A 27076-nucleotide genomic window follows, 5' to 3' on the forward strand; every position below is an offset into this window, starting at 1 on the left:
AGTCACAGCCCTTAAGGCTAAACAACATACCTGACACACTTGTAATAGGTGACTCTATAGTCAGACACACTGACGTCCCGCTCACCAGGCTGAACAAGGAAAAGGTCACAGTAAGCTGCCTGTCGGGCACTAGAATCCGCCACATAACACAAGCACTCAGGTCACTCCAAAGCAGGTACAAATATGACTCAGTCATTGTCCATGCTGGTGTGAATGACTTGAGACGTACCTCCCTGAATTACATAAAAAGAGACATAGGGGAGCTCTCTGATTATGTAGCCCAGGCCGGTATGACCCTGACCTTGAGCAGCATCTTACCCTCACCAAGAATGATGCCACAGTACAAAGACAAAATGATCAATTTTAGCAATTGGCTTAAGTGTTGGTGTCATTCTAAGGGGATCCAATGTCTGTCTGCTTGGGATGACATGCTCGACAAACCACGCTGCTTCGCAAGGGACGGCTTGCATCTGTCACCCCTGGGCTTTCGGATATTGGCAAAGGCTCTTGCCACCCCCATAGTGCCTTTTTAGGCAAGGCTCAAAAGACAAACCCACCTCCCTAAAAACACAAGTAAAAAGAAACTAAGGGTAATGCTGCTCAACGCCAGAAGTCTAAACCTCAAGATGCGCGCTCTCAAAGCCCTCCTCAGTATGGAGAGCATCGATGTCTGTGCAGTGACAGCAACCTGGTTCAAGGCTCCCGAGAGCACCCCAGCACTACCAGGTTATACCTCATATCATAAGTTTCGGCCCCAGAACTTGGACTGAACCACAAAAGGAGGGGGGGAGTAGCCATATTCATCAAGGATACCCACACCTCCAGGTTAGTGGCAATGCACGAAGCATCAGAGACCATCCATGTGCAACTAACAGTGGGCAAAACTGCCCTCCAGTTTGTAGCATGCTACAGACCGCCCTCTCAAACTCAGGAACCCCGCTCGCCCTTCCTAAAGACACTGGAGAATATGAAGGTCTCTCCAAACACCATCATATTGGGGGACTTCAACTACCCAAACATAGACTGGGAGCATTACTCAAGCCCCAATACCCTAGCCCAAAAGTTCCCAGAATTCATAAACTCAAATGCTATGGAACAACTAGTCACCTCTCCCACAAGAGAGGAAAACATATTAGACCTGATCATCACAAACATGGGGACACAATGCTCCATACCAGAAGTATACCCCTCTTTGGTAAGATCGGACCATAAATTAATCTCCCTAGAAATCCACATCATGCCCCCACCCCCAGCACAGAAGACTACAGTGAAGAACTTCTCAAAAGCTGACTTCACACTTCTTAAGACCGAAGTGGAATCCTTCAAGACCCCCGGGCCAATGGAAACCACAGCCCACTCTGCTGAATCCTTTATAAACGCATTCTGTGGACACCTACAGGAATGCATGGATCATGCAATCCCAAATAAAACCAAGACCCATTCCCCCAAAGGCAGGCGTCCTGTCTGGTGGACCCCAGCCATTAATAAGCTATACAACAGAAGGAGGAAGCTACTACATGATAGAGCAAAATCCCTAAAAGGGAAGACATCTCTGATCAACGTGCGCGATGACGTCAGCACCGTCAGGCTACCAGCCAGTCTGAATTGAGCTCAAGGAGCTCGCATCATCATTTCCAGCTGGCGGTTAAGTTAACGGCGGGAATACAGTCAGCGAGCCCTGAAGGGGCCGGGGAGATACAGCGAAAGTGAGCCCTGAAGGGGCCGGGATTAATGGCAGCTGGGGGATACAGCGAGCCCTGAGGAGCGAGGATGGAACAGAAGAGGCCGGGCACTACTCAGGGTAAGTGTGTGTGTGTGAAAATGCCCCCATATTCTCCCGCTTGGTGGGGATCCACCGCGACATGTTTTTGATCCTGCTTCACTCAGCCCTGCCCTCCTTAGCCCATTTTTCATGAGGTGATTTTTGCCTCGGGACTGGGAGTCGGGACGATCACCGAGCTACGCCATGTTGAAAAGTCACTAGCGGGGGTTGTCACACTAGGGACCAAAACAAAACAACCCTTTCTGACACTCTGGAGCTGTTTTCCTATGGTTAGGTTTTACTTACAGTAACATATCCCTTCCAACGAATTGCAAGAGTAGTGATTCCTCAGACGGCACCAAAGTGCCCAGCTGTCTACCAGTCACCATAGAGTTGGCAATTCCCTCCAGGTTTTTTACATGTCATTTTTTTTAGTTCTCAGCTGCAACCAAGAGCTGGAATTAGGCAGCTTCTGCTACTCTTAATCACATAAATCAAACGGTATTCTCCACTACTACACAGCACAAACCTATCAGGCATAATACAAATGATCATTCACAGAACGAAGTTTTAACAACTACCATACTTTTAACTCGCGCTACACAAGTAGTCTCTTGTAGCTTGTGGAGGAGTCACTATCAAAACTCGTTCCCAGGGGCGGCGGGTCCACTGAAATTTTTTGGACGAAGGCAAAACGAGTTCTATCGTCATAGCTCGAAAAAAAAAAGAGCAGGTGATCTACCAGGTTGTGCTAAGAACATTTATTTCGGAAACGTTAGGTTTACCGTTGCCAGTTTAGCATGCAAAGTTATTTTAAGCCCCATCTACTGCTATATAGATCTTGTTTATGGGGGCAGCATGTAGTACTCAGGTAACTGAATGAAGGCTGCTTAAATCGATTGATGCAGATGCTAAAATATTTTGGATGTGCATGTGTGTGCAGAGAGGTAGCGTAGCACGGGTTAAACGAGATACAGTCCTGCAGTTTATTGTCATTCCTGTTCTCAACGTGTGGTTCCACCGTTCCAGTAAAAGTAGAATTTGCTAAAGGTGCTTATTATTTGCTTCAATAAGACACCTATAAAAACCACAGTTCCTGGCATCAGGATTGTTTATATAATACACTTGGTGGCTAGAGGTATTCGGGCTCAAACCCTGTACCTTTAGTACAGGGTATAAAGAGCCTACTATCCCTAGCCACCACCATTTCTGACTGAGTTGAGACTTGAGAGCTATGATGAGAAGTAAGAACACTTTTTTTTGTGCTAAGAGTTTAGAGCTATGATAAGAAGTGAGCACACATTACAATTTGTATTCCCCTATTATTGTTTTTGTGCTAACAGTTCAGAGGTATGGTGAGTGAGAAGTGAGAACTGAATTTGTATTCCCCCATTATTGGCTTTGTCGTTTGTCCATGTTTTTTGTGTTGAGGTTAAGAGCTATGTTGAGAAGTGAGAAATTAATTCACTAAATGATGGCTATTAAGTTTCAGTCTTCCTGTTTTTCAGGCAGCTGCTGATTTGGGATAGTGGTATGTTGTTCTGAATGTAGTGCATAGAGTCCTGGGTTCAAAACCTGCCAGTGAAATGCATGATGGTAGCACAACATTTTATTCTAGCAACTTTACAAAATTATACAAGCAATGTTTAAAATGTGTCCCTGGTTTTTGACCTTTAGCCCCCCCCCCCCCCAAATGAAATTGAAAATAAGTGCGAAATGCTGTGCAAGATGTCTATGGCTTACACTACTGTCATTCTATTTATAGTGTGGGTGTGGAAGCAGACTTTTATGATGGAAAAGTTCTGAATTGGGCAGTTTTGTCATTATTGGTTCATGTGTTTTGTTTCATTGCCTACAGTACAGATTACTGGTAAAATGTTCAAACAATAAATTTAAAATGCGCTCTAACATGTGTGTTGTATTATACAAAGAATATAATTTAATAAAGTCAGGAAGGTGTATAAAGAAAAGAACACATGTATGTTATCTTGTTTTGTGTGCAAGGGGCCAATGATTTGAAAACAGCCCAAAGATAATCTTTATCCACCACTGGCCAGATGCATTTTCTTTGGATGTGGTGTGGATTTCAATGCTGTTTCAATGAATGTGAGTTTCAAGGGCAAAGTTTAATGTCAAGCCTATTTTAATTGTGAGACAGTATTGTTTTGTTTACCAGATGATGTCTTTTAGTGTTTCTGCATTGTTGTGCTGTAAAATGTAAAAATAAAATTCAAATCATTGTAGAAGTAAAGCAGTATGCATACATTAGTGTTTATGGTAAATGGGGCAAAATAGCCAGGTAACAGGACACTGGAATGGCTGCAGGGGGACTCTGGTCTGGTGCCATGTTTTGGTTGTCTGTTCTTCAATTTGCGTTCGAAAGGTAGTATCCCACAATTCCATTGGAGTGGGTGGGGTTACATAAGTATGTATGCAAATTAGATGTTAATAAGCGTACAGATTTGTACCTATTTTTCATGGGCCTTGTTCAGATTTTTGATGTTTCCAGGTTGAGAGGTATGCTCCCCCACAAAACCCCCCCTTGTTAGCAGGCTCCCATTGCTTAGCATAGCACTAAACCAGTATGCTGAATCATTGTTAGTCTAGTGCCAGTATGTTGAATCACTCAGTTACAATTTGCACAACACTAATGTAATTGAAGGCTGCATCGTCTTCCTGTGGAGGTCATTATGCCCCCATTTGCATTCTGTTAGCTCAGTTGTACATACATAATTAACGGAATAAATGTTTTGTACATGTTTTGACTGGGTGGAGGCAAGGCAACTGGATAGGTCTCAGAAATATCGGAAGCAGGGGACCAAGCAGTATGAGCACCTGGTCCCAGCTGCCTAATTTATATTTAATTTGACAGTAAATTATATTGCACCCTTCCTAGAAAGGCCATGCTGCTACTGTTGGACCATTATGGGATCCTCCTGTATGATGTGTCATGCAGTACGTGTGGCCCCAGCATAATTGGCTTATATGTTTTTGATCATATTTCAGTGTGTAGAATAACAGAATTCTCATTAACTTTTTGTTGTGTATTGCAAAGATGCAAGAAAGTGAAAGATCCTCCACCACCTTCTGTTTCACTCCGCTTCAGTATAGCTATTTTATTAATCTATTTTTGAGTTCCAAATAGCCCTATCAGAATGTTATGCAGTGTACAAGTCAGCTTATATTAATTGTCATGTTTATGTATCCATCTTTTTCTGTAACTTAAGTGGTTTTACCTGAATCACCGTTGCTTAAAAGTTATTCATACAATTCCTGCAAGTCATTTTCAGTGTTTTTCTTTACTTCAGGACTCGCAGTGTTACTGTCAGTCCTTGACCAACAAAACTTTACAACTACACTTTTACAGTTAATCTATTTTATTAATTGTTCCAGGTGGCACATGCAATCAGGTAAATGTAAGTGAACTGCCACTCCTGGAAGTGCCATAAAGAAAATTATAGACGGATTGTTTTCTCAACTTATGACTCTTTCTACATCTAGGTAGAATACAGAATGTAGTGTAGTTTTGTTTGAAATATGCAGTATGAGTTTATAACATTTGTTAAGACAAAGATTTTAAGTTAATCAAATATTTAACCTTGTTTAGTGAACTTTCTTACTATAGTCATTTTTTCTTGTAGGTGTCGTTTACAGGAAAACAAGCAGAGATGAGAGAAATGCAACAACTTTCTGGGGGTCAGAAGTCTCTGGTGGCACTTGCTCTAATTTTTGCAATTCAGAAATGTGATCCTGCTCCTTTCTATCTGTTTGATGAAATTGACCAAGCCTTAGATGCTCAGCACAGAAAGGCTGTTTCAGGTAGGACACTGACAGCATGTGTTAGTAGAGCTTCCGTATGCTTTTTGAATCAGAACTTTTGAGTTTGGCATAGCAGTGAGTTCAGGATACATGGACTGGCAGTATAGAAGAGTTCAAAATAAATCTTCTAACAAGTAGAGTACATGTACCAGGAAGTGTATTTGAAATTATCTGTAAGATCTAGTCAGGTTTTCCCTCTGAAAATTTAAAAGACTGCCACCCTAGACTCTTTGTTGTTCTGTAGAAGTCCATTTTCAGGTGTTCCTATTTATCTGTATTTTTATCAGTCATAACTATTTAATGTGCTTTTTGTGACTTTATGGGTATGGACTGTGATTTTTATGCAGGATTAGTTAAAGAAGCGGGTAACAAAACTAGAAAATTTGCTTTTGAGATGGTTTTGACATATCCTTATAACTCCAGCAAAGGATTCTGTTACTTGTGAATTGTAGTAAGGCCAGGACTTGAGTACCTTACCTGACTTTTGTTTATTTTTGCAGTAGCAAAGTCGGTGTTAGCATTTTGAGGACCCCCATAAAAAGTCAAGTTGGGGGGCCCCTAGGCACTTTCAGTATAAGTTATCACCCTGTCACTGCCACCCCCTGCTAAGCAACCTTTTATTTCATACTGCAAACTTTTAGGTTTAGTATACAAAGATTGACCAGAATCTACAGTGCTCTTACATTACAACAGGCCTGTGTACCACACACTGTGATGGCCCATCTCACAAAGAGACATTCACAGTTACTGGCATTTAGTTGCAGCAGTGATATATTACAACTGTATGTATAGGGCTGGACTTGGGTGAAATGGCACCTTAAGCACTGCTTTCTGTTTCAGTTCCAGCCCCCCCCCCCCCCCAACATGCACACACAACCTCCAGTGCTTCCCTCTGTTTCTCCCCAGCCTGGGCTCCCGTTACCATGCACATTACTTTTTTCTTCCTTTTCTCACATTTTGCTTTGTTCTTCAGCATTTCAAGAAGCCATAACTTTTTCTGTATGCTCTTGATGTGCATTTTAAAGTTTTGTTTTTCTTTTTTACACAACCTTTTCAGCCAGTGATTGCTAGAACAGAAGTTATGATTAAGGAAAGAAATGCAGTGCTACTGTTCAGCTTTAGTTTTTCTTGCAACCTTTCCTGACCAAGACGGCACAATAATAACCATTTAGGAAATAACTCAATTAAGCTGGTGCCCCCAGAAGCCATAGGGGTTATAGATGCTCTGTGATGCATTTTAGAGCAGTTTCACAACCTTTTAATCCAATGATGGCCTAAACAAAAATCATGAGTAAGAAAAGAATTTCAGTCTTCTTTTTTTTTTTTCTTTCAAGGAAGACCTAAATTGTGCTGAAGACTTGAATGTTCAAAGCTGACAAAATAGTAGCTCACAGTAAATTAAGAAGACAATTGTGAGGATACACAACCTCAGTTCCTGTCTGGGAATAATACCTGCCTCCCTGACCCCTCAGAAAAGACTGTCACTGCTTGTGCATCCCTCTGCTGTTGGACTGAGATGAAAGCAACGGCTCAAATTGCCTCAGTCATGTATTTCAAGTGACTGCTGACATACATATACATAGCATGCTTCTTCACTCCACACCAGTAACTCCCAAAGGCAGACACTTGTATACATGCCTGATGTGTGTTTGTGAGAAAAATGAGGAAAAATGATGATTACTGTAATGCATTTTACTTTGTTGCTGCTAAGACAGTACACTGCCCCTACACAAGCTAAAGGTCCTTGAGACAAGAAAAAGAAACAATAACCACACTGTCCGTAGCCCAAACACAAGCTATAACAACCTTCTATGCACACCTCTAAGGTTTGACTCTGATGAAAATTATAGTAATAACCACACAATCCCCAACCCCACACAAACAACTTAGAGCAATGTTCTGTACACACACCCCTCAGTAGGGCTGGTTTTAGAATAGGGACAGCTGAGAGAAGAAACCATTATCAGCGTTATCCTAACAGGGTTGTATCACAGACGTGTTCATGTTAAAGAGCATAATCAGGAAATTAGTATAATTTTTCCCCTCGTTTTTCCACAACCAACGGCAGCTTTTGCTCGGCCCCCCCATAGTCAAGGATGATTGAGGCCCCCCTGCTGTCACCAGGTGTATTGCAGGTACCTAAAGCTGGCTGTTTGTGTTAGTTTTAGTGGAGAGTGTCCACCAGCAGGATTTAACTTGGCCAGGGGAACTATGTCAGTGGTAAAATATTTAATGGAATTGTGAAGCCCATTATGCTTGACAAAACACTGTTGCTATAACCAGAGATGTCTTTCAATTTTAAAGGAAAATTAAATAAGAGTTATTACAACCCCCCTTTGTTTATTCAGTATATAGGATTTCTGTACTCGTTTTTGTTGGTTCAACAGATATGTTACAAAACATCATGATAAGATAACTTGCTGTGACTGTGGGGCCCATTGCCTGCAGAGTTCACTGGTGCCTAAAGCCGGCTGTGGGTTGTAGAATTAGCTCCATTTCAATAGCGCATTAGCTTTCAATTTCATGTATTACAGTTCAGAGTTTAATTGTAATGGTGGGTGTTTCAGCTTTTGGCATCAGAAGTTGATAGAATACTTCCTGTTCTAATTGTCAGAAAAAGGTTTCCTGTCCAGCTTAACATTTTCATATTAACATTTAATCCCAAAGCATGTTTGTTTCATTTTTAATAGTAGATTTAATTCTTCAGAATTAGTGGAGTTTCTAAAAAAAATGACAAAAGGTGCGTGCTGTTAATCGTAGACTTCAAGGAGAGTCTTCGCAGTAATATGAGTCTTGTACCCAGTTACACAGGTTTGGTTCAACAGGTCTGTGGTAAGCCAAAAAGAGGGCAAAAAGGTGAAGTTTGCCTTCCTGCCAGCATATTGAAGTCCTACTTACCTTCTGAACCTTGAGTTCACCTGACTCATTTTTAGATCAAGGCTTTCTTTTATATCATTGGTGCCAAGGCAAGCTATTATTTCTCTACTGTCAGCCAGTATGGTAGGATAATCTGTTTTAAGTAAAGACCTTGCGTTTACTATGATTGCAAGGAGCCTGAGCCCAAAAGGTACATGCATAAATTCTGGTCTCCTGGGCCTTAAGTCCGGTTGTATCTCTCTCACCACTGGCACAGGCTGTTCCTTTCCAACTTTATGAAATCCTGTATCAGAGGAACCTTTTGGAATTCTCAGAGGTTATGAATGATAATATAGAAGCAAGCACAGTACAGCTGTCTTAAAAATTCCCTGTTTAACTTAGTGCGCAACAATTTGCTGATTTGCTTGAATTGGTGTTAAGGATGTTACTTGTTGATGCTCTGTCCAGGTGTCTCAATTCAACATTTGAAACCTGTGCTTTCTGTGGAGAAAAATGTAAATTGTGTATATAACCAGTAAATTATTTTTGAAGGAAGCTAATGAATGAATGACTTCTGATTTTAGTATGAGGTTTATTCCATAACCTTGGAAAACGTGCAAGCCATATGTCACTATTTTTTCTATTAATTATAGTTGTAGGTTTCCCAGTCTGGTGTTAGCTTTCCTAGCAGTGCTTTCTCTGGCATTTTCAAATCTAACTGTCTTGAACATTGTCTTATAGGCCAGGCAGAGTTTGTCTTAGTAACATGTATGAAACAGAATATAATGAGTTACTTTTCTGAATAGTTTTCTAGCCTTGTGATTTTTCTCATAAGGATTATTACACCTATCCCAGATGTTCTTCGTGTTTCTCTGTTGCAGTCATTAAATTCGGGTAATCTGCTGGCAGGTTGCCTTCAGTCAGCCTGATTAACAAAGTCTTGGGTCCTGCGTCAGTTGCTGTCCCTTCTTCCATGACGTCAGGTCGTCAGGGGTATAAAACATGCAGCCGACGCCATTACATCAGTCTTTCTTGCCGCGCGGTGCCCGAAGCAGAAGCAGTTCGCAAGTGCCGGTCGTCAGACTCCTGAAATTTTCGTTTTCGAGTTTCAGAACCAAAGTCTTCAACTAAAAAGCTAAGTACCCCGTTGGGGAAACTTTTTCTTACTTCTTACCAATGTCAGTGAAAGTTAATAATTGTATTACTTGTGGGAAGCAAATACCTCATAAGGATTTTCACTTGTATCGTATTCCTTGCCTAGGCCCTGACCACGACATAACTTGCTGTCGGTTCTGTGCTTTACTTAATCAACGCACTATCTGTCTTTTGCTTCTAAATATTTTGGATCATGGTTTAATTATCCAGAAATGTTGTCTGTTAGCAGTCCGACTACCGGAATACCTAAAAACACAAACAAAAGGACAGAGACAGACCGTTGAGGTCCAAAACTGCTGACGACGCTTCTCCTAAGCCAGTCGCCTGTACTCAGTGAGGCGCTTTCGCAGCCCTTGATACCCACTACTTCTGATTCGTAGGCCTCTACTGAGACCCATTCGGAGTCCGGTATTCTGCGAGATGCTTCAGTTGTGGAACCTGCGGACGTCTCTACCTTGTATGGGTCCAGAGCCGCTGTGCAGGCACTGGCTTCTGAGGGTGTATTCAGCCCTACGGATTTGTATATTAAACCGATGCCATCTTCAATATTAAGGACAAAATCTCGATCTATGTCTAAACAAACGACGCCTAGGCCACATGTGCAGGCCCCTATGCCTAAAAAAACAAATTATCAAAATGGCTGAATATTTAATTACTCTAATCAGGGGTAGCCAGCCCCCACCTTCAAAGAGGCCTAGGGCTGAACTTGACTATGAATCTTCTGAACAGGATTCTATTTCTTCTGACTCTTCTAATGAACTGGATTTGTCTATACCTACTTGAGGACTCTGATACAGAGGATTCCATTCCTTCTGCTTCTCCCCCTGAGGATTTTTCTTTTGGGGAAACCTTACATACCTTACATACCTTAAGGGAACATTTCCACTGGGAAAGTCAGGATTTTTCTGAATCCAAAAAGAGGCTTAGGTTCATAGGTTGATACTAGGCTATCTGCCCTAGGGCATTTATAAGCATTTATAAGCCTAGCCATAGTGTGTTTGGCTTTCGCCACCCTTTTAGATTAGTTGACTGTGCCTCTGTATAGTAGGTCACAGAGGGTAGCCCTTTTAAGGTTAGTTTACTGTACCTCTGTCAAGCAGGGACACAGAAGAGATCCCAGGGGTACACTTACGATCTCCCATCCACTCATCAAGATTTCTCTTGAAGAGGGTCAGTGAGGGGCTCTGCCTAACATAGATTGGGATTTTGTTCCAGAGTGAGGGGAGCCTCTGGGATATGAATCTGTCCCTCTAGCATGTCCTATTTATTTCTATGCTGAGGTTCAAGTCCCTGGAGCATGTAGCTCTAAGGGATTTGGATTTCCTGAGGTGAAGCATGTCCATTAATTTTGGGTTGGACATGGCTTTATACGGCAGACATAGATAGTCTCTGAGTAGGCGGTACGCAACTGAGTAGAGCTGGAGTTTCTTTAGCCGAACTGCATAGGGCATCTGTTTGAGCCCCTTGATCCTCTTGGTGAGGTACTTTTGGGGTCTTTCCAGTTGCTGCAGGTGTCTGGTAAGGTACATCCCAAATGGGGCATTGTATTCAATTATGGGCCTGATAAGTGATGAGTAGAGGGGCACAATGACCTCTCTTGATCTAGATGTGAACCCTTTTGTGATAAGGTGGGCTATATAGAATGTCTTTCTAACCACTTTGGCGACGTGATTGTCAAAGGAGAGATTGCTATCTATTTGGGTCCCAAAGTCCCTAATTACTACTTCCGTACTTAATGGATTACCATCTATGTGGTAATTTGTGGGCACTTTGTTTTTCCCAAAGGGGATGACTATGGACTTTTTGGCATTTAGCTTTAGGCCATGGCTCTGGCACCAGTTATCCGTCTCTGTGAGACCCTTTTGGAGGATGCTTGTGTCAGCCGAAGAGTCGATTACGGCCCCCAGTTTGCAGTCATCTGCGAACTTGGTCAGCCATAGTCCACCCGTGTTAGCCTGTACCTCAGAGAAATATATACCGAACAAGAGAGGTCCCAGGACTGAGCCTTGTGGGACACCACTTGTAACTGGTTTAGAGTCTGACATGGCACCTGCTATTCTGACCATGTGGGTTCTATCCCTGAGCCAGTTTGCAACCCATCTTGTGACATAGGGGTTGATATTTAAGCTGGTGAGCTTATTTATGATGCCCGAGTGGGATATTGTGTCGAAGGCTTTTGCGAGGTCCAGGTAGGCTGTGTGGACTACCTTCCCTTCATCTATGGCTTTGGTAACTGTTTCAAAGAAGTTGGCCAGGTTCAAGAGGCAAGATCTGCCCTTAACAAAGCCGAATTGGGTAGGATCCAGTGTCTGGAGGTTCCCAATGTCTTAGTTTATGATTTCCATGATGATACGCTCCATAGCTTTGCAGACCAGGCTAGTCAGGCTTATAGAGCGATAGTTTCCGGGGTCTTTTGTGGCACCACCTTTGTGGAGTGGGACCACTGTTGCTGTACGCCATTCCTTGGGTACATATCCTGTAGTAAGGCTGAGATTGAACAGTGACTTTATATGAGAGTTTAGTTCTTCTTGGAGCTCATGTAAGACGCAGCCCGGGACACCGTCTGGTCCCACTGATGCTGTGTTTTTTGCTTTGGAGAGGGCAGCTCTCACCTGTGCATTGTGATCTCAGGAAGGCTACACTCTGTTGGGATAGACATTTGCTCTTTTGGGGGGGGGGGTTTGCACTGAACGTTTCTGCCAAGGAGAATCAGGAGAATTAGGGATTTTCTTCTTCTTCCTCAGCATAGGCCTTTGGCTATACCACCTGTACTAGACATTGTTGATGTGTTTTCAGACTCCAGTATGGCCCCTGATTCTGTGCCTCCGGCCCCTTGTAAGCCAGACAGATACTACAGGGTTCCTGATTCCCACAAATTCCTTTTCAAAAATCCTGTTGCGGAGCCTGAAACCATTTCTCAGGGGCCCAAGGGCATTAAGGCTTCTTCTGCTAAAAATCCTACCCCTTCTGATAGAGACTCCAGGGCGCTGGATAGATGGGAGGAAAAAGGTTTATACTTCTGCAACCTTGGCAATCGGGGCTTTAAACTGTCAATTTCATATGCTAAAATATCAGCAGCATATCATAGGACTGCTTAAACAGAAAATTATGTTGATTTCTGACTGTGTGGAAAATAAAGATTTACAGGATTTATTGCATTCAACTGAACAAGTTGGAAAACATACTTTGCAATGTGGTTTTGATTCTTTGGAGGCCTCTTGCAGGGCTGCTGTTACTGGGTCTGTGCTTAGAAGGCATGCTTGGCTTAAGGAGCAATCTCTGCCAGGTCATGTTAAAGAAAAATTGTCGGATGCTCCTTTGCAGCAGGACCGCCTGTTTGGCAATAAGGCTGAAGAAGTTCTAAAAAAGATGGAAGATAAGGCTAAATCTATGCAGACTCTGAAAGATTTATTACAAGTACAAACCTCCAAGATTTAGTAGGCACTGGCCTACTAAGAACTGGTCCTTTCCAGTTCCTTCCAGAGCCACTCAAGCCAGACCCCGACATGCCAAAAGCACCAAGTTTCAGTCCCAAGGGACTTTCAGAACTAAGCAATGGGGTGCCTCCTCTTCCAAATCTGGAAACAAGACACCTCCCTATAGCAAACAGTCTCAATGACTTTCCTTTAGAATTACCAAGCACTTGCTTTTTAGCCACCCCTTTGGGGGGAAAACTGGCACTTCATGCAAAAAACTGGCAACTTATAACCCGGGACAAATGGGTTTTAAATGTAGTGTCCCAGGGATACAGATTTCATTTCCACACGTTGCCAACTGCAAGTGGATGGCCAGACCTGCCCCCAAATCAGTGGGCAGAGGCTCAAAAACAAGTACTTTCCCTCTTAAACATGGGGGCTATTCAACTAGTACCAGAAGGGGAAAAGGGACAAGGTTTCTATTCCAGATCTTTCATGGTACCCTGAAAAGACAAATCATAGTGTCCAATTCTGGACTTGTCTACTCTAAACACTTTCCTGGACATTCCAAAATTCAAGATGCTGACTCTTCACCAGTTACTTCCTATGCTAGGCAAAGATGCCTGGTTGGCAACTCTATTTTATTTATTTTATTTATTTGCAGTTGGTTTACCAGGATAGTCCATTGGGCCATTTGAACCCGTTTTCAATGGAGTCCTGGAATAGCACTCTAGGTTACAATAGTTTAAAGATTATATTTATACAAAGGTTGCAGTTTTGAACAAGACCTTTACAATTAATACAGCAAACATTGCAAGTAATACACACTAGTGATGAGGTTGGAGTTAAAACTGACTGGCAATGGAACATTGCATTGTACAGCAGAGGCATTTCTTCTTAGGAACATACAGTTCATAGTTACACAGTCTGATTCATTGTTTACAAAGCATATAGTAGCAGCAGTCTGATGCAATATTTAACTAACATATAAGTACTGGAATAAAAGTATATGGAGATGAATAGAAGGAGAAAGTTTTAGAAGAGAATAAGATCGAGAGAAGTGAGAAAGAGAGAAAGAAGGAATCTAAGGCCTTGAATGAGGTGAGAAAGGGTTTGTTTTCCATAGAAAGAATGGAACAGGAGTTTGATATCATTTGTTATGTGGGAGAAGCAGAGCATTCCCATTGGGATATTAGGTGTGAGTGAAGAGATTTTTAAAGAGTAATGGTTAGAAGTAAATGCGAATGGAAGGTGGTCTAAACCATAAGATAGAAGATTTTTGCCTGGTGATGGTTTGTGCACTTCTATTAGATTTTGATTATTGGACCTTAGTACTCGATCAGGAAGGTACATCTTAAAGGTAGAAGAGAGTGAAGGACAGAGGCGGGGTTAAAAATGAGCTTATGTACAAGAGTTAGTTGTGTATAGATGAGTTGATTTGGTAGTTCTAGCCATTTTAGTTTTGTTGTAGCAGGAGGAAAGTTGAGATTTAAGAGAGGATTGTAGGTTAGTGAGAAGAGGAGAGGGATAAGAAAGGAAGTAGAGAGTTACTTTAGTTATTTTGTCGGTAGAGCATGCCTAGTTTTGATGGGTCTTTTGATATTTAGTTGTAAGTAGAATGGAATTTAAGCTGGTTGTCAATTTGGACCCCAAGTAATTTGGTCTCTGATACCAGTTCCAGAGGTATATTGTTTTGGCTAGTGATAGTGAAGAGTTAAAGTTGAATGAGGTAGTTTTAGAGGGAGTAAATACCATTAGTTTGGTTTAATACAAGGTGGTTTCTTTTCATCCATTGCTCAGTGGTTGAAAAAGCTTCTTGAGTAAGTTTTAGGAGTACAGGGTAGATGTGGCAGAGCAGATGATAGTTGAATCATCTGCATATTGGATGATATTTGAGAAAGGAATAGAGTTCTGGAAATCATTTATAAATATATTAAAAGAAGGGGACCTAATATGGATCCTTGGGGACTCCGCTGGGGTATTAAGAAATGAGGAGGTGGCCTTTTTCCATTTTACTGCTTGATATCGGTTAGATAAGTAGCTGGAGAACCAATTCAAGGAAGAAGGGATAGGTTAAGTTTAGAGAGTTTAGTTAAAAGCAGGCTATGAGAGATAGTATCAAGGCTTTAGAAAGGTCTAGTAGAAGGGTGGAAACAATAAGGCCAGAATCCGGCTTTATTAATAGTTTCAAGGAAGGAGAGAAGGGCAGTCATAGTACTATGATTTGGCCTGAATCCATGTTGTGTGGGTGTTAGAAGCTGTTTATCTAAGAGGTGTGGAAGAAGTTGTTGTATGCATTTTTCTAAGAGTTTAGAGATAGGAGACAGGATAGCAATGGGACGGAAGTTGGTAACATTATTATTGTTGTCTCCTTTATGTAATGGTATAATGAAGGCCTTTTTCCAAATTTTGGGTACTATGCATTCCTGGATTGAACGGTTAATTAGAATGCTAATGGGATAGGTGACTGCTTCAGCGGCTAGACTGAGAAAATAAGCAGGGATATCATCTGGAGCATTGGAGCATGGCTTCAATTTCTGAAGGAGTTTTTATAGTAAAAGTGGGAATTGGTTTTAATGAGAAGGGAGGACACTGGGAAGTGTGGGAAGTAGGGGAAGGAGATGGTGATAGTAGAGGAAGGGGATTGTGAGTTAGTGGGGAGAGTGGAGGAGTGGTGGAAGAACAGGGAAGAGTAATGGTAGAGGAGGGAGGAGGTGATGTGGAGATTGTGGTGGTATTAGAGAAAGAAGAAGTAAGTTTTGAGATAGAGTCAATGAAAAGTGTTAAATTGGGTTGCTAAGTCAGTGTCAGTAGCATTTGGGTCAGGGAGGGGTGTCTAGTTTGCGGGGTTAAGGAGAGTGGAGATACCTTTCCAGAATTTCTGAGGTTAGTTTTGTTGTTGTTTTGTAGTGTGGAAAAAAGTTTTGTCGGTCGGAAATGATGAGTTTTGAAGTGTTTTGTATTGAAGAAGGGTGAGGGGACCTGTTTTTAGGTAGAGAGCCCAGGCTTTATCTCTTTGCCTCATAATAGTTAGTGTGTTTTTAGTAATTCTCTTTGTCCTTATGGGAGCATGGTGGTCTAGAATTTTTAGGAATAAGGTGTTAAAGAGGTAATGTTTTTAGACAGTTCCAGTTTATAGCTTTTAGGGAGTTAGTGAAGGATGTTGTGTTAAAGTTTTTTGGTTACGTATGGTAATATAGTTGTGGGAGCGATATAAGGATAAATGGAGTCGGTATGTAAAGATGGGAAGATGGTCACTAAGAGGATCTGGAAGAGTACCCTGTCAGAGAAGTATTGAGGATGTGAGACTAGAATCCAGTCCAAAATACTGCCACTGGAGGGTTTTGAGGATGTGTTATAGAGTTAATTAGTTGTGAAAAGTTGTAGAGGTTGATGTTTAGGATTATTGTTTCATTACTGATGTTGGTGGAGAGCCAGGAGGATGTGTTCAAGGGAGAAATATTATCCCCTGGGATGTAGAGGAAGCTATACATATGTGCTTATGTTTGTTAATTTGTATTTGCAAGGTAGAGTAGGGCGTTCTTAAAGGGTGGAATAGTGATAAGGAGGATGAGTATAATCTATCTTTTCTAATGATACAGTAATTTGGTGGTATAATTTCAGAGTCTTTTATGTGGGGTTTTAGCCAAGTTTCTGAGATGGATAGGATGTCAGGTTTATTATGATTTATCCAGGCATGGAGGTTTGGGATTTTATTAACTATGCTCTGAGAATTTAAAGAAGTAAGGAATATTGACTTGTTTGTGGTGGATGAATTGGATGGGCCAGGGTTGGGATGGATGTCACCTGATAGTAGACTGCAGATCAAGTATGAGATTGAGTTAGAGAGGTAATAGCACCGTTTAGAGTGTAGGTTGGATTCAGGTGAAATTATTAAGGGTTTGTTAATTATTAGTGGGGTAGGAGATTTATATGAGGTAATAAGTTTGTAGGGAAAAGTAGGATGTTTTCTATAGGATAAAGGTGGGGGGAGATTGGGGTCCAAGGATGTGGGGGAGAGAAGGAAAGATGGTTAGTTACATGGAAGGAGTGTTGATGGTATGGAGTGTGGGGCTGGGTGAGGTAGTGAAGGTAGGATAGGTTGAGAAGTAAAAGCAATAGATAGGAGATTTGTGAGTGTTTAGATAACATGGTGGAATAGGCTATTTAGAGGTACTATTTTTGTGTAGTGTTGGTAGTTACAAGAGAGGGATATATATATATATATATATATGTATATATATATATATATATATATATATATATATATATATATAGTAGGTTGATAAAGGAGGGTGAACAGTAAGCGATTAGTGTGAGTATGCTGGGGAGTGGTGGTGGAGAGGATGATAAGGCCTAATTGGATAGGTGTGATCTGATTGATGAGCAGGGTTGGAAAATTTGAGCGGGGAAAAAGTGGGTGTTACTAGTGAGGAGGAGACTGATTGGTTTGGGAAGTCAGTGGGTGTGGTTATGGTAGCATAAAGGTAGAGGTACTGGGGGCGGGTGAGATTTGGGGGCAGGGTAGGGAGGCGGTGAGGAGTGGGTAGAAACAAGGAGAGCAGGAGAAGAGCAGGAACAATCAGCAGATTGTGTAGTTGATGAAAGGTGAGTAGGGAAACATATAGTCAGAAGGACAGAGGTGGTAAAAATATGTGAGACAGAATAAACAGGGCAAATTATAGTTTACAGAGAGAATCAGTAGTGAGAGAAGTAGTCAGGATTAGTGGTAAGAGACTGCCATCTAGTGGACAAATGGAGAAATGCAGCTTATAACCCACCTGGGCAGTCCCTGGACTAGATAGGCTGAGGGGAGATAGGAGCTAATGTAAATCAGGGATCTGGATGTGGAGGGAGTGCAGAGATACAATAGAGTAAGGGCTTGGCTGCTGGATATTCAGGCAGGGGAGCACACTGAACACCTAGTTGGGCCTAAAAGCAATAAAATTCACAATTTAGCAGCAGATGTACATACTTCCTTGAGTCCTTCTGGGATAAGCTGGTTCAGTACATATAGATTTACTTGGTTAAGCGGCAAAAGAGGCATACCTGCATATCCCAATCAGGGAATCTTGCAGAAGATACCTCCGCTTCAAAGCAGGCTTTTTGCATTATCAGTTCTCTGCACTGCCCTTTGGCTCATCTGCTGCGCCCAGGGTCTTTTCAAAGTGCCTAGCTCCAGTAATTGCATTTTGCAGACAAAGAAATATTAAAATGTATCCATACCTGGACGATTGTCTAATTCAGGCATAAAACAAGGCCATTCTTCTAAAACATCTGGCATTTGTAAAAAGGGTTCTAACTTGTCTAGGGTACACCATAAACGAAAAGAAATCACAACTAGTACCCTCCCAAAAAATAACATTCCTGGGTGCAAGCTTGAATACAACTGCCCCGATGGCTTACTTTACGCCAGAAAAGCAAATTCAGTTGGTGACTTACTTCAAAACAGGTGGCCACAAAAACTCTGCTTATCAGCAAGACAAATACTGCAAGCCTTGGGGTTCATGGCCTCCTGCATTCTTCTAATTCCATATGCAAGAATGCATATGAAGAAACTTCAGTGGTACTTAAAAAGTTTATGGAGTCAACATTCTCACAGCCTGGAAACAATGATTCCTATCATACGTTGCCTGCAACTAGAGTACCTATGGTGGGCAAAGGCCTGCCACCAAAACAAGGGACTGCCATTCACACCATTCCCTGCCGCCCAAACCCTAACTACAGACACATCAGACTATGCATGGGGGGGGGGCTCATCTGGCAGGGAAGTGCATTCAGGGCAAATGGAGCTTGAATCAAATTCACCTTTATATCAATCAAAAAGAAATGCTAGCTGTACAGAAAGCACTGACAGCCTTCAAGGACTACCTTTATCTAGGGCAACTAATGGTAAAGACGGACAACATCACTGTTATGTGGTATAAACAAGCAGGGGGTACACATTCCTACCCCCTCTGCAGACAAGCCATGGCATTGTGGAATGCAGCCTTGAGCTACAAAGTGCACCTACAAGCTCACTTCCTGCTAGAAATGTTAAATACACTGGCAAATGGACTAAGCAGAAACCTTATGGACCCACACGAGTGGAAACTGGAACCAAGGATTTTCAACATGTAGACAAGCGAATGGGGGAGCCCGGATATAGACCTGTTTGCCTCCCACAGAACTACCAATTAAACACATTTTGCACAAGGACTCCCCACAAACAAGCCTGGAAAGTGGATGCTCTGTCCTTCTGCTGGAAAAACCTATCAGTCTATGCTTTCCCCCCGTTGCCTCTGCTCTCCAAAGTACTACTAAAAGTCAAACAGAACAAACCCAAGGGTGATTTTGATTGCTCCAGACTGGCCGCGCCAACACTGGTACCCACTTCTGCGCAGTGTGTCACCGTTATCCCCAAGGCACCTGCCTCAGACTCCTTCTCTGCTGTCTCAGCAGAAGAACCAGATTCTGCACCCTCAGCTTCCAACGCTGAACCTTGCAGCCTGGCTAATACTTAAATTCTCCCTTACCATCCCTCAGCAAACCTGTGATGGATGTCATCTTAGAGGCAAGGAGGCCTAGTACTAGAAAATCTTATGCTGAAAAATGGAAAAGATTCTGTGCCTGGAACCACTCTCAAAGTATGAGCACAGCAGCGCCCAATTTACCTCAGATTTTACAATACTTAACTGAGATACTTAACAAAGGCCTGTCTCTTTTCCTGCATTAAAATCCACGCCTCAGCCATTTCAGCTCATTACAACACAGAACCTCCCCTCTTCTCTCATCCACTGCTCAAACAGTACCTCAGAGGGGCTAAAAATTTGAGACCACCTAGGAGAGCTCCAACCTCAGCCTGGGACCTTAACTTTGTATTGGAGAAACTCACTCTCCCTCCTTTCGAGCCAGCTGGTACTGCAGACTTAAAATTTATTTCTTGGAAAACAGCTTTCCTTTTAGCAATCACTTCAGCTAGAAGGGTATCTGATTTACAGGCCCTTATGGCAGTGGAGCCGTTTATCATCTTTCATGCGGACAGGGTATCACTCAGGACCAATCATCTTTCATGCGGACAGGGTATCACTCAGGACCAATCCATCCTTCATGCCCAAGGTGGTATCCAGTGTGGCTCTAAATCAGTCCATTCATTTGTCAACCTTCTTTCCCAATCCACAGAACAAAGGGGAACGGATTCTGCATTCCTTGGAAGTGCATAGACAACTTAGATTCTACTTGGACAGGACTAAACCTCAAAGAAAATCTGAACAACTGCTGGTAGCATTTGTGCAGGGACAGAGGGGAAGGCTATTTCAAAATGGATAAGCCATTGCATTCATTTCTGCTATAAGCACCATGGAAAACCTATCCCCCAGGGGATCAGACCTCACTCCACCAGGGCTGCATCTACTTCTACAGCCTTTCTCAGAGGTGTTCCTACCAGGGACATCCTAGAAGCTGCTACCTGGAGTTTTATACATACTTTCACCAAGCATTACCATTTGCCAATTTTCTCTAAATCTAGAGCTGGCTTTGCCACTGCAAACTTGCAGGGCCTTATAGCTGCTCCTAATGCTATCTAAATTCCTCCTCCCAATAGCTTTGGGAATCTACCCAAATGTAATGACTGCAACAGTGAAACATGAAGAACATAGTACAGTTGTGTACACTTACCATAAATGTAGATGTTCGAGTGTATTCACTGTTGCAGTCCTGGTTACCCTCCCTCCTTCCCCCAATGTCTTTTGGCTATACCTCTACTTTCCTTTGCTATGCTTAAAAGCCTTTTTGGTGTATTTGCTTTTTTGTTGGAGGTATATCTTTTTGTTTTTATGTTTAATTGTTCCCCATTAGGGGGGCACCTGACATCTGGGGCAAGAAAAACTGATGTAAAGGCGTCGCCTGCATGTTTTATACCCCTGACTACCTGATGTCATGGAATAAGGAACAGCAGCAGATGCAGGACCCAAGACTTTGTTAATCAGGCCGTCTGAGATCAACCTGCAAGCAGATAACCCAAATGTGTAATGAGTGCAACAGTGAATACACTCGAACATCTACATATATGGTAAGTGTACAAAACTGTACTTTCTCTATACAGCAAACATTCTTGCACATCTTTTCTGGTATGTTATGGGAAGTGCTGCAGAATCATACATTTTATATCCGCTGAATGAAGCTCACAATATATGTAATGCCTTGCGGTGTAGTTTGCCCTAATTCCATTCCTTCAAATGTTCAGAACTCCTCATTTTTAGAGGTACTTTATTTCAGGTATAAAAATTACATATATCCATCTTTAAATAAGTTAGATATTGATGTATAATTATTGAAACAAAGTTTAAGGTACAAGTTTCTCCTTGTATCGTTAATTCACAGAACAATTATAGCATTTGAAATTGCCCTTCTGTCTCATTTACTTTATAATTGACAGCTGATAAAAAATGACAGATGTCTTTTTGTGTCTGGATTCAACCTGTGGAGTTATCGGATCCAACTCTGATCTGAGGCCGACCACATTCCATAGACTTCAGCTTGTTGAGCTCTGCCTCCTCTACCTATAATCCCTCACTCCGCAGGACTACTTCAGTTCTCATTTGCCACCTTTCTTGGAGAGCAGTGTACTCAAGTGCTCCAAGCTAGATGCATTTTTTTTCTGAATTTTAGCTGAGCTTTTGTCCTTTACCCTGTTTGTGTGTGTTAGAATTTACTGGGTATTGTAGTGTACTGTGTTTAGTTTCAATAGGTTTGTTTGATTTTTAGGTAGAGTTTCATTGTTAGTGGGGTTTTCCTGCCTTTGTGCTTAGCTGTAGGTTAGGTTTTTGTTAGTGTGCGGATTGTTAGCGTTTTTTTTTTTTTCCTTCCTCTGATGTTTTGTTCCTTAGCGTTTGTGGTGTTGATCATAAGTAAGAGTTTCAAGAAATGCTTGGACTGTGGGCCACAAAACTCCTTTCCAAGGATATATTTATTGTTTAGGGGCTGCCATCCTGGACTTTCCTTGCTTAATCTGTGAGGTATTCATTTTGCACACAGTGAATGAGAGGAGGGTCAAGCTGATTCTGAAAGGGCTTCTGCCAGATGGCAAGTCCTCTTTGGCCTCCTCCAGCCAAGGAGATAGATTGAATCGGGTTCATTGGAGTTCCAAGGACCCCAAAGCTGCCATGGGGCACAGAAACATTCATAGGTTCATAGAAGGTCACTATTCTAATGGCCCTAGAGCCCTTACCGGCCTAGCCATATTTATCCCGAGTTGCCCCACTTGTCTGTGGTTAGGTGAGTGAAGTTTACAGGGGGTAAGGGTCTATGGTAGTTAATACCGACTTCCTCTGTCCAGGCCACCACCTCAGGAGTGAATTTACGGTCACCCGTCCATCCATTGATCTAGGTTGCATTTGAACAGGGTCAGGGAGGGGCTCTATTTTACATGAATTGGAAGCTTGTTCCAGAGAAGTGACAGTAACTGAGAGATGTATCTCTCTGTCCAGCATGACCTGTTCGTCAGAGACTAGGTTAAGATCCCTGAAGCAAGTGACTTTCCTGCAGTTTGATTTATGAATGTGTAACATTTCCATAAGGGCTGGGTCAGATACTACCCTGTAATCGAGGCATAGGTCACCCCTTGGCAGCCTGTAGGAGACAGAATACAATGACAGGGTTTTCAGTCTTTCTGCGCAAGACTTTTAATTTCTTGGTGACAAACCTCTGTGGTTTCTCCAGATGTTCATCGTGTTTCACTGTTGCAGTCATGACTGTAGGGTTCTCCCCTGCCGGCAGGCAGTCTTCGGTCGGCCAGAATCCCAAAGTCTGGGTCCGGCGTCGGCTATTTATCCATGCTCCCTGACGTCAGAGCGCCAGGAGTACAAAGCTGACAGCCGACACCATGTTCTCCAATCTTTCTTGCCGTGCGGTGATAGCAGTTCGCATTTGCCGGTCGGCTGACTCCTGACAATTTTTTCAGTCCGAAGACTTTCTTCTCCTACTCAAAGCTAAGTACCCGTTGAAACTTTTTCTTGCTCCAGTCCGATGTCAGAAAAAGTTAATAATTGTATTTCTTGTGGGAAGCAAATACCTCATAAGGATTTTCATTCTTACTGTACTCCTTGCTTAGGCCCTGACCACGACATAGCTAGTTGTTGGTTTTGTGCTAGATTCAATCAACGTGCGATTAGCGAAGCTACGATTTTGCATTTCATTACTTGGTAGGCATTTTAATTACAAAATGTCGTCAGATTCGGAGTTCACAAAGGATAAAGACAGGCCTCCGCGGTCCAAATCGGACGAAATTGTACAAGCAGAGCCAGCTTCAGGTTCGGCCGTCGTCAGTGAGGCGCTTTTGGAACCGATGGCTGAAGCGGACTTCCACGAGGAGCCAACTAGGCCTTTGAATATTTCTGTTGCAGGACCTTCGATGGGTCCGGAGCTGCTGTGCAGGTACCGGCTTCCGAAGGGGTTTTCAGGCCTACTCATCTTCTAATAAAGGCAAAGCCAAAGACAAAGGCAAAGACTACTTCCAAATCAAAGACTACAGCCCAGGCCTCTTCTGATCCGGCACCCAAGTCTCAGAAACAATTACTTAAGATAGCGGAGGACTTGCTTACTATGATTAGGGGTTCACATCCCCCTCCAGATAAAAGGCCAAGGCAGGAAGTGTATTATGACTCCTCTGATCAGGCTTCTGTTTCTTCAGTTTCTTCTTCTGACCAGGAATTTTCTTTCCCTCCTTATGAGGATTCTGATGCTGAGGAATCCATTCCTTCAGCTTCTCCACCTGAGGATTTCTCTTTTGGGGAAACTTTACATGAAATGAGGGAACATTTTCACTGGGAAGGACAGGAATACTCAGAATCTAAGAAAAGACTTGGGGATTTTCTTCTTCTTCCCCAACATAGACCCCTGGCTATCCCCCCTAGTTTGGATATTGTGGATGATGCTTTTTCGGAGACTAACTTAACTCCTGACTCTCTTCTCCCAGCTCCTGTTAAGCCAGACAGATATTATAGGGTTCCTGATTTCCACCAGTTTTTTATACAAAAATCCTACTGCTGATCCTGAAACCATTTCTCAGGGTCCTAAGGTGGTTAAGGCCGCTACTGCTAAAAACCCCATTCCCACTGAGAAGGATTCCAGATCTTTAGAAAGATGGGGCAAAAAAGTGTACACTTCTGCTACTTTATCTATTAGGGCTTTAAACTGTCAATTTCATATGCTGAAATACCAGCAGTTTCTTCTGTCTGTTTTGAAACAAAAGATAACTTCCATTTCCACCTGTGCAGATGATAAGGAATTACATGATTTAATGCATGCCACTGAACAAGTTGGGAAGCATGGTTTACACTGTGGATTTGATGCCTTGGAGGCTTCTTGTAGGGCTGCTGCCTCTGGTACAGTCATTAGAAGGCATGCTTGGTTAAAGGAACAAAACTTGCCAGATCAAGTAAAAGCCAAGTTATTGGATGCTCCTGTTGAGCATAATGTTTTGTTTGGACCTAAGGCTGAAGAGGTGATAAAGAAGATGGAGGACAAGGCAAAATCCATGCAAACGGTTAAAGATTTCTTGCAAGTACAGCCACCCAGATTTAGTAGGAATTGGCCTTCAAAAAATTGGTCCTTTCCCAATTCAGACAGGCCTCAGAGGGGAGGAAGGCCTCAAGCATAAGCCTCTTATAGACCAAGACAGTGGACTGCTTCCACCCCTAGGGGAGGAGAGGACAGGTCGCAAGCTCATAGAAAACGGGCTCAATGACTCCCTCTGTTGGGCTGCAGGAACTTCTTGCCTGGAAGCCCCTCTCGGAGAAAAACTTTCTCTTTTTCACCTAAATTGGACTTGTATAACCCAAGACAAGTGGATTCTGGATGTGGTTTCAAGAGGTTACAAATTCCATTTTCATACCCTACCAAGCGGATGGCCAGATCTTCCAAAACATCAATGGTTAGAGGCCTTAAACCAGGTGGAAACTCTCTTGGCTATGAAAGCCATAGAACTGGTTCCACTTTCAGAGATGGGACAAGGTTTTTACTCAAGGCTCTTTCTAGTCCCCAGAAAGCAAAATTCATTGAGACCCATTCTGGATCTGTCAGTCTTGAACACTTTTCTCGAAATACCAAACTTCAAGATGCTTACTCTACAGCAGCTACTTCCAATGCTGACCAAAAATGCATGGATGGTAACTCTGGATTTAAAGGAGGCATATTTACACATTCCCATCAGGCAGGAATGCAGAAAATACCTCAGGTTCAAGGCGGATCGAGGCACTATCAATTCTCTGCACTGCCCTTTGGATTGTCTACTGCGCCCAGGGTCTTCACCAAATGCCTGGCTCCAGTAGTAGCTTATTGCAGACTCAAGGGAATTCAAATTTACCCTTATCTGGATGACTGTCTTATTCAGGCAGACAGCAAGGATGTCTTACTCCAGCATCTAGAATTTGTTCAAAATCTTCTCAAGTTCCTGGGATTCACTGTAAACATAAAAAAGTCAAATTTGATACCCTCACAACAGATAACCTTTCTGGGTGCTCTTCTAAACACAACAACCCAGATGGCATTTCTGACATCCGAAAAACAATTACAGCTGGCTTCAACTTTCAAAACCTTGGCAACTTGAACTCAGCTTTCTGCAAGGAAATTCCTGCAGGCTTTGGGTTACATGGCCTCCTGCATCCTTCTCGTACCATATGCAAGACTACATATGAGGAAAATACAGTGGTACCTAAAAAGTGTATGGTCTCAGCATTGCCACAGTTTAGACATACAGATCACCGTCCTGCCTTGTCTTCAAAAGGAATTCTTTTGGTGGTCCAAGGCATGTACTCTAAACATAGGAAAACCTTTCAGTCTGCCTCCAGCCACTCGGATACTAACCACGGACACTTCAGATTATGCATGGGGAGCCCATTTTCAGGGCAACGGTCTGCAGGGCCTTTGGACAAAGGATCAGAAGCACCTGCATATCAATTTAAAGGAAATGTTAGCCGTTCAGAACGCTCTATGGGCTTTCAGGAATCTTCTACAACCAGGACAGCTACTGATACGGACAGACAACACCACAGTTATGTGGTACATAAACAAGCAAGGGGGATCTCATTCCTATCCCCTTTGCAGACTAGCCATGAATCTATGGAACACAGCTCCAGCTTGCAAACTGGACCTTCAAGTTCAGTTTCTACCAGGGAAGCAAAACTTCCTGGCAGATGGTCTGAGCAGAAACCTGTCGGACCCACACGAATGGATGCTGGACACCGAAATATTCAGGATTATTACAGCAGTCTGGGGATGTCCTCACATAGACCTCTTTGCATCCCACCTCAATCATCAACTACAGATTTTTTGCACCAGGACATTCCACGAACTAGCTTGGAAAGTGGATGCACTATCATTCAGTTGGAGAAACCTCTCTGGGTATGCCTTCCCGCCTCTACCTCTTCTTCCACGGGTGTTATTAAAGATCAAACAGGACAAGCCCAATATGATAATTTTGCTGGCCCCAAATTGGCCTCGACAGTTTTGGTACCCAACACTGAAAAACCTTTGTCTGGAGCCCCCTTGGGTATTACCACAGACTCCGAACCTTCTGTCCTAGCACCAGGGTCAGGTTCTGCACTCCCATGTCAAAACTCTCAGCCTGGCGGCCTGGTTAATCCAGGGTCTTTGATTCATTCTCTCCTACCCAAGCAGGTTATGGATGTCATTTTAGAAGCCAGACGTCCTAGCACTAGAAAATCTTATGCAGGAAAATGGAAAAGATTTTGCTCCTGGATGCAGGCTCAGGATTCAGATCCTCTTATTCCTAACATTCCTCTGATTTTACTTTACCTGACAGACCTCTTACATAAGGGTCTCTCTTTCTCTTCCATAAATATCCATGCTTCTGCTATTTCTGCTCATAATACAGACCCTCCTTTTTTTTTCCCATCAGCTCATGAGACAGTTTCTCAGAGGAGCTAAGAACTTAAGGCCCCCTAGATCTCCTCCCATTCCTGCTTGGGATCTCAACTATGTTTTGGAAAAACTCACCTTACCTCCTTTTGAGCCTGCTGCCACTTCTGACATCACGTTTTTATCTTGGAAGACGGCCATTCTGTTAGCT

The 27076-nt window shown here is 42.6% G+C and overlaps 1 protein-coding gene across 1 annotated transcript in view; it reads left to right on the forward strand.

Annotated features, from left to right (window-relative positions):
- SMC3 (structural maintenance of chromosomes 3) overlaps nucleotides 1-27076 on the forward strand; it is a 2445376-nt gene that overhangs the window by 2292409 nt on the left and 125891 nt on the right. The window contains exon 25 of the mRNA XM_044056330.1: nucleotides 5404-5581. Coding sequence (XP_043912265.1) covers nucleotides 5404-5581 — 178 coding nt within the window. The remainder of the gene's footprint in view (nucleotides 1-5403; nucleotides 5582-27076) is intronic.

The sequence above is a fragment of the Protopterus annectens genome, chromosome 14.part0 (assembly GCF_019279795.1).
Source record: "Protopterus annectens isolate FY-2018-M chromosome 14.part0, PAN1.0, whole genome shotgun sequence".
Taxonomy (NCBI): Eukaryota; Metazoa; Chordata; order Ceratodontiformes; family Protopteridae; genus Protopterus; species Protopterus annectens.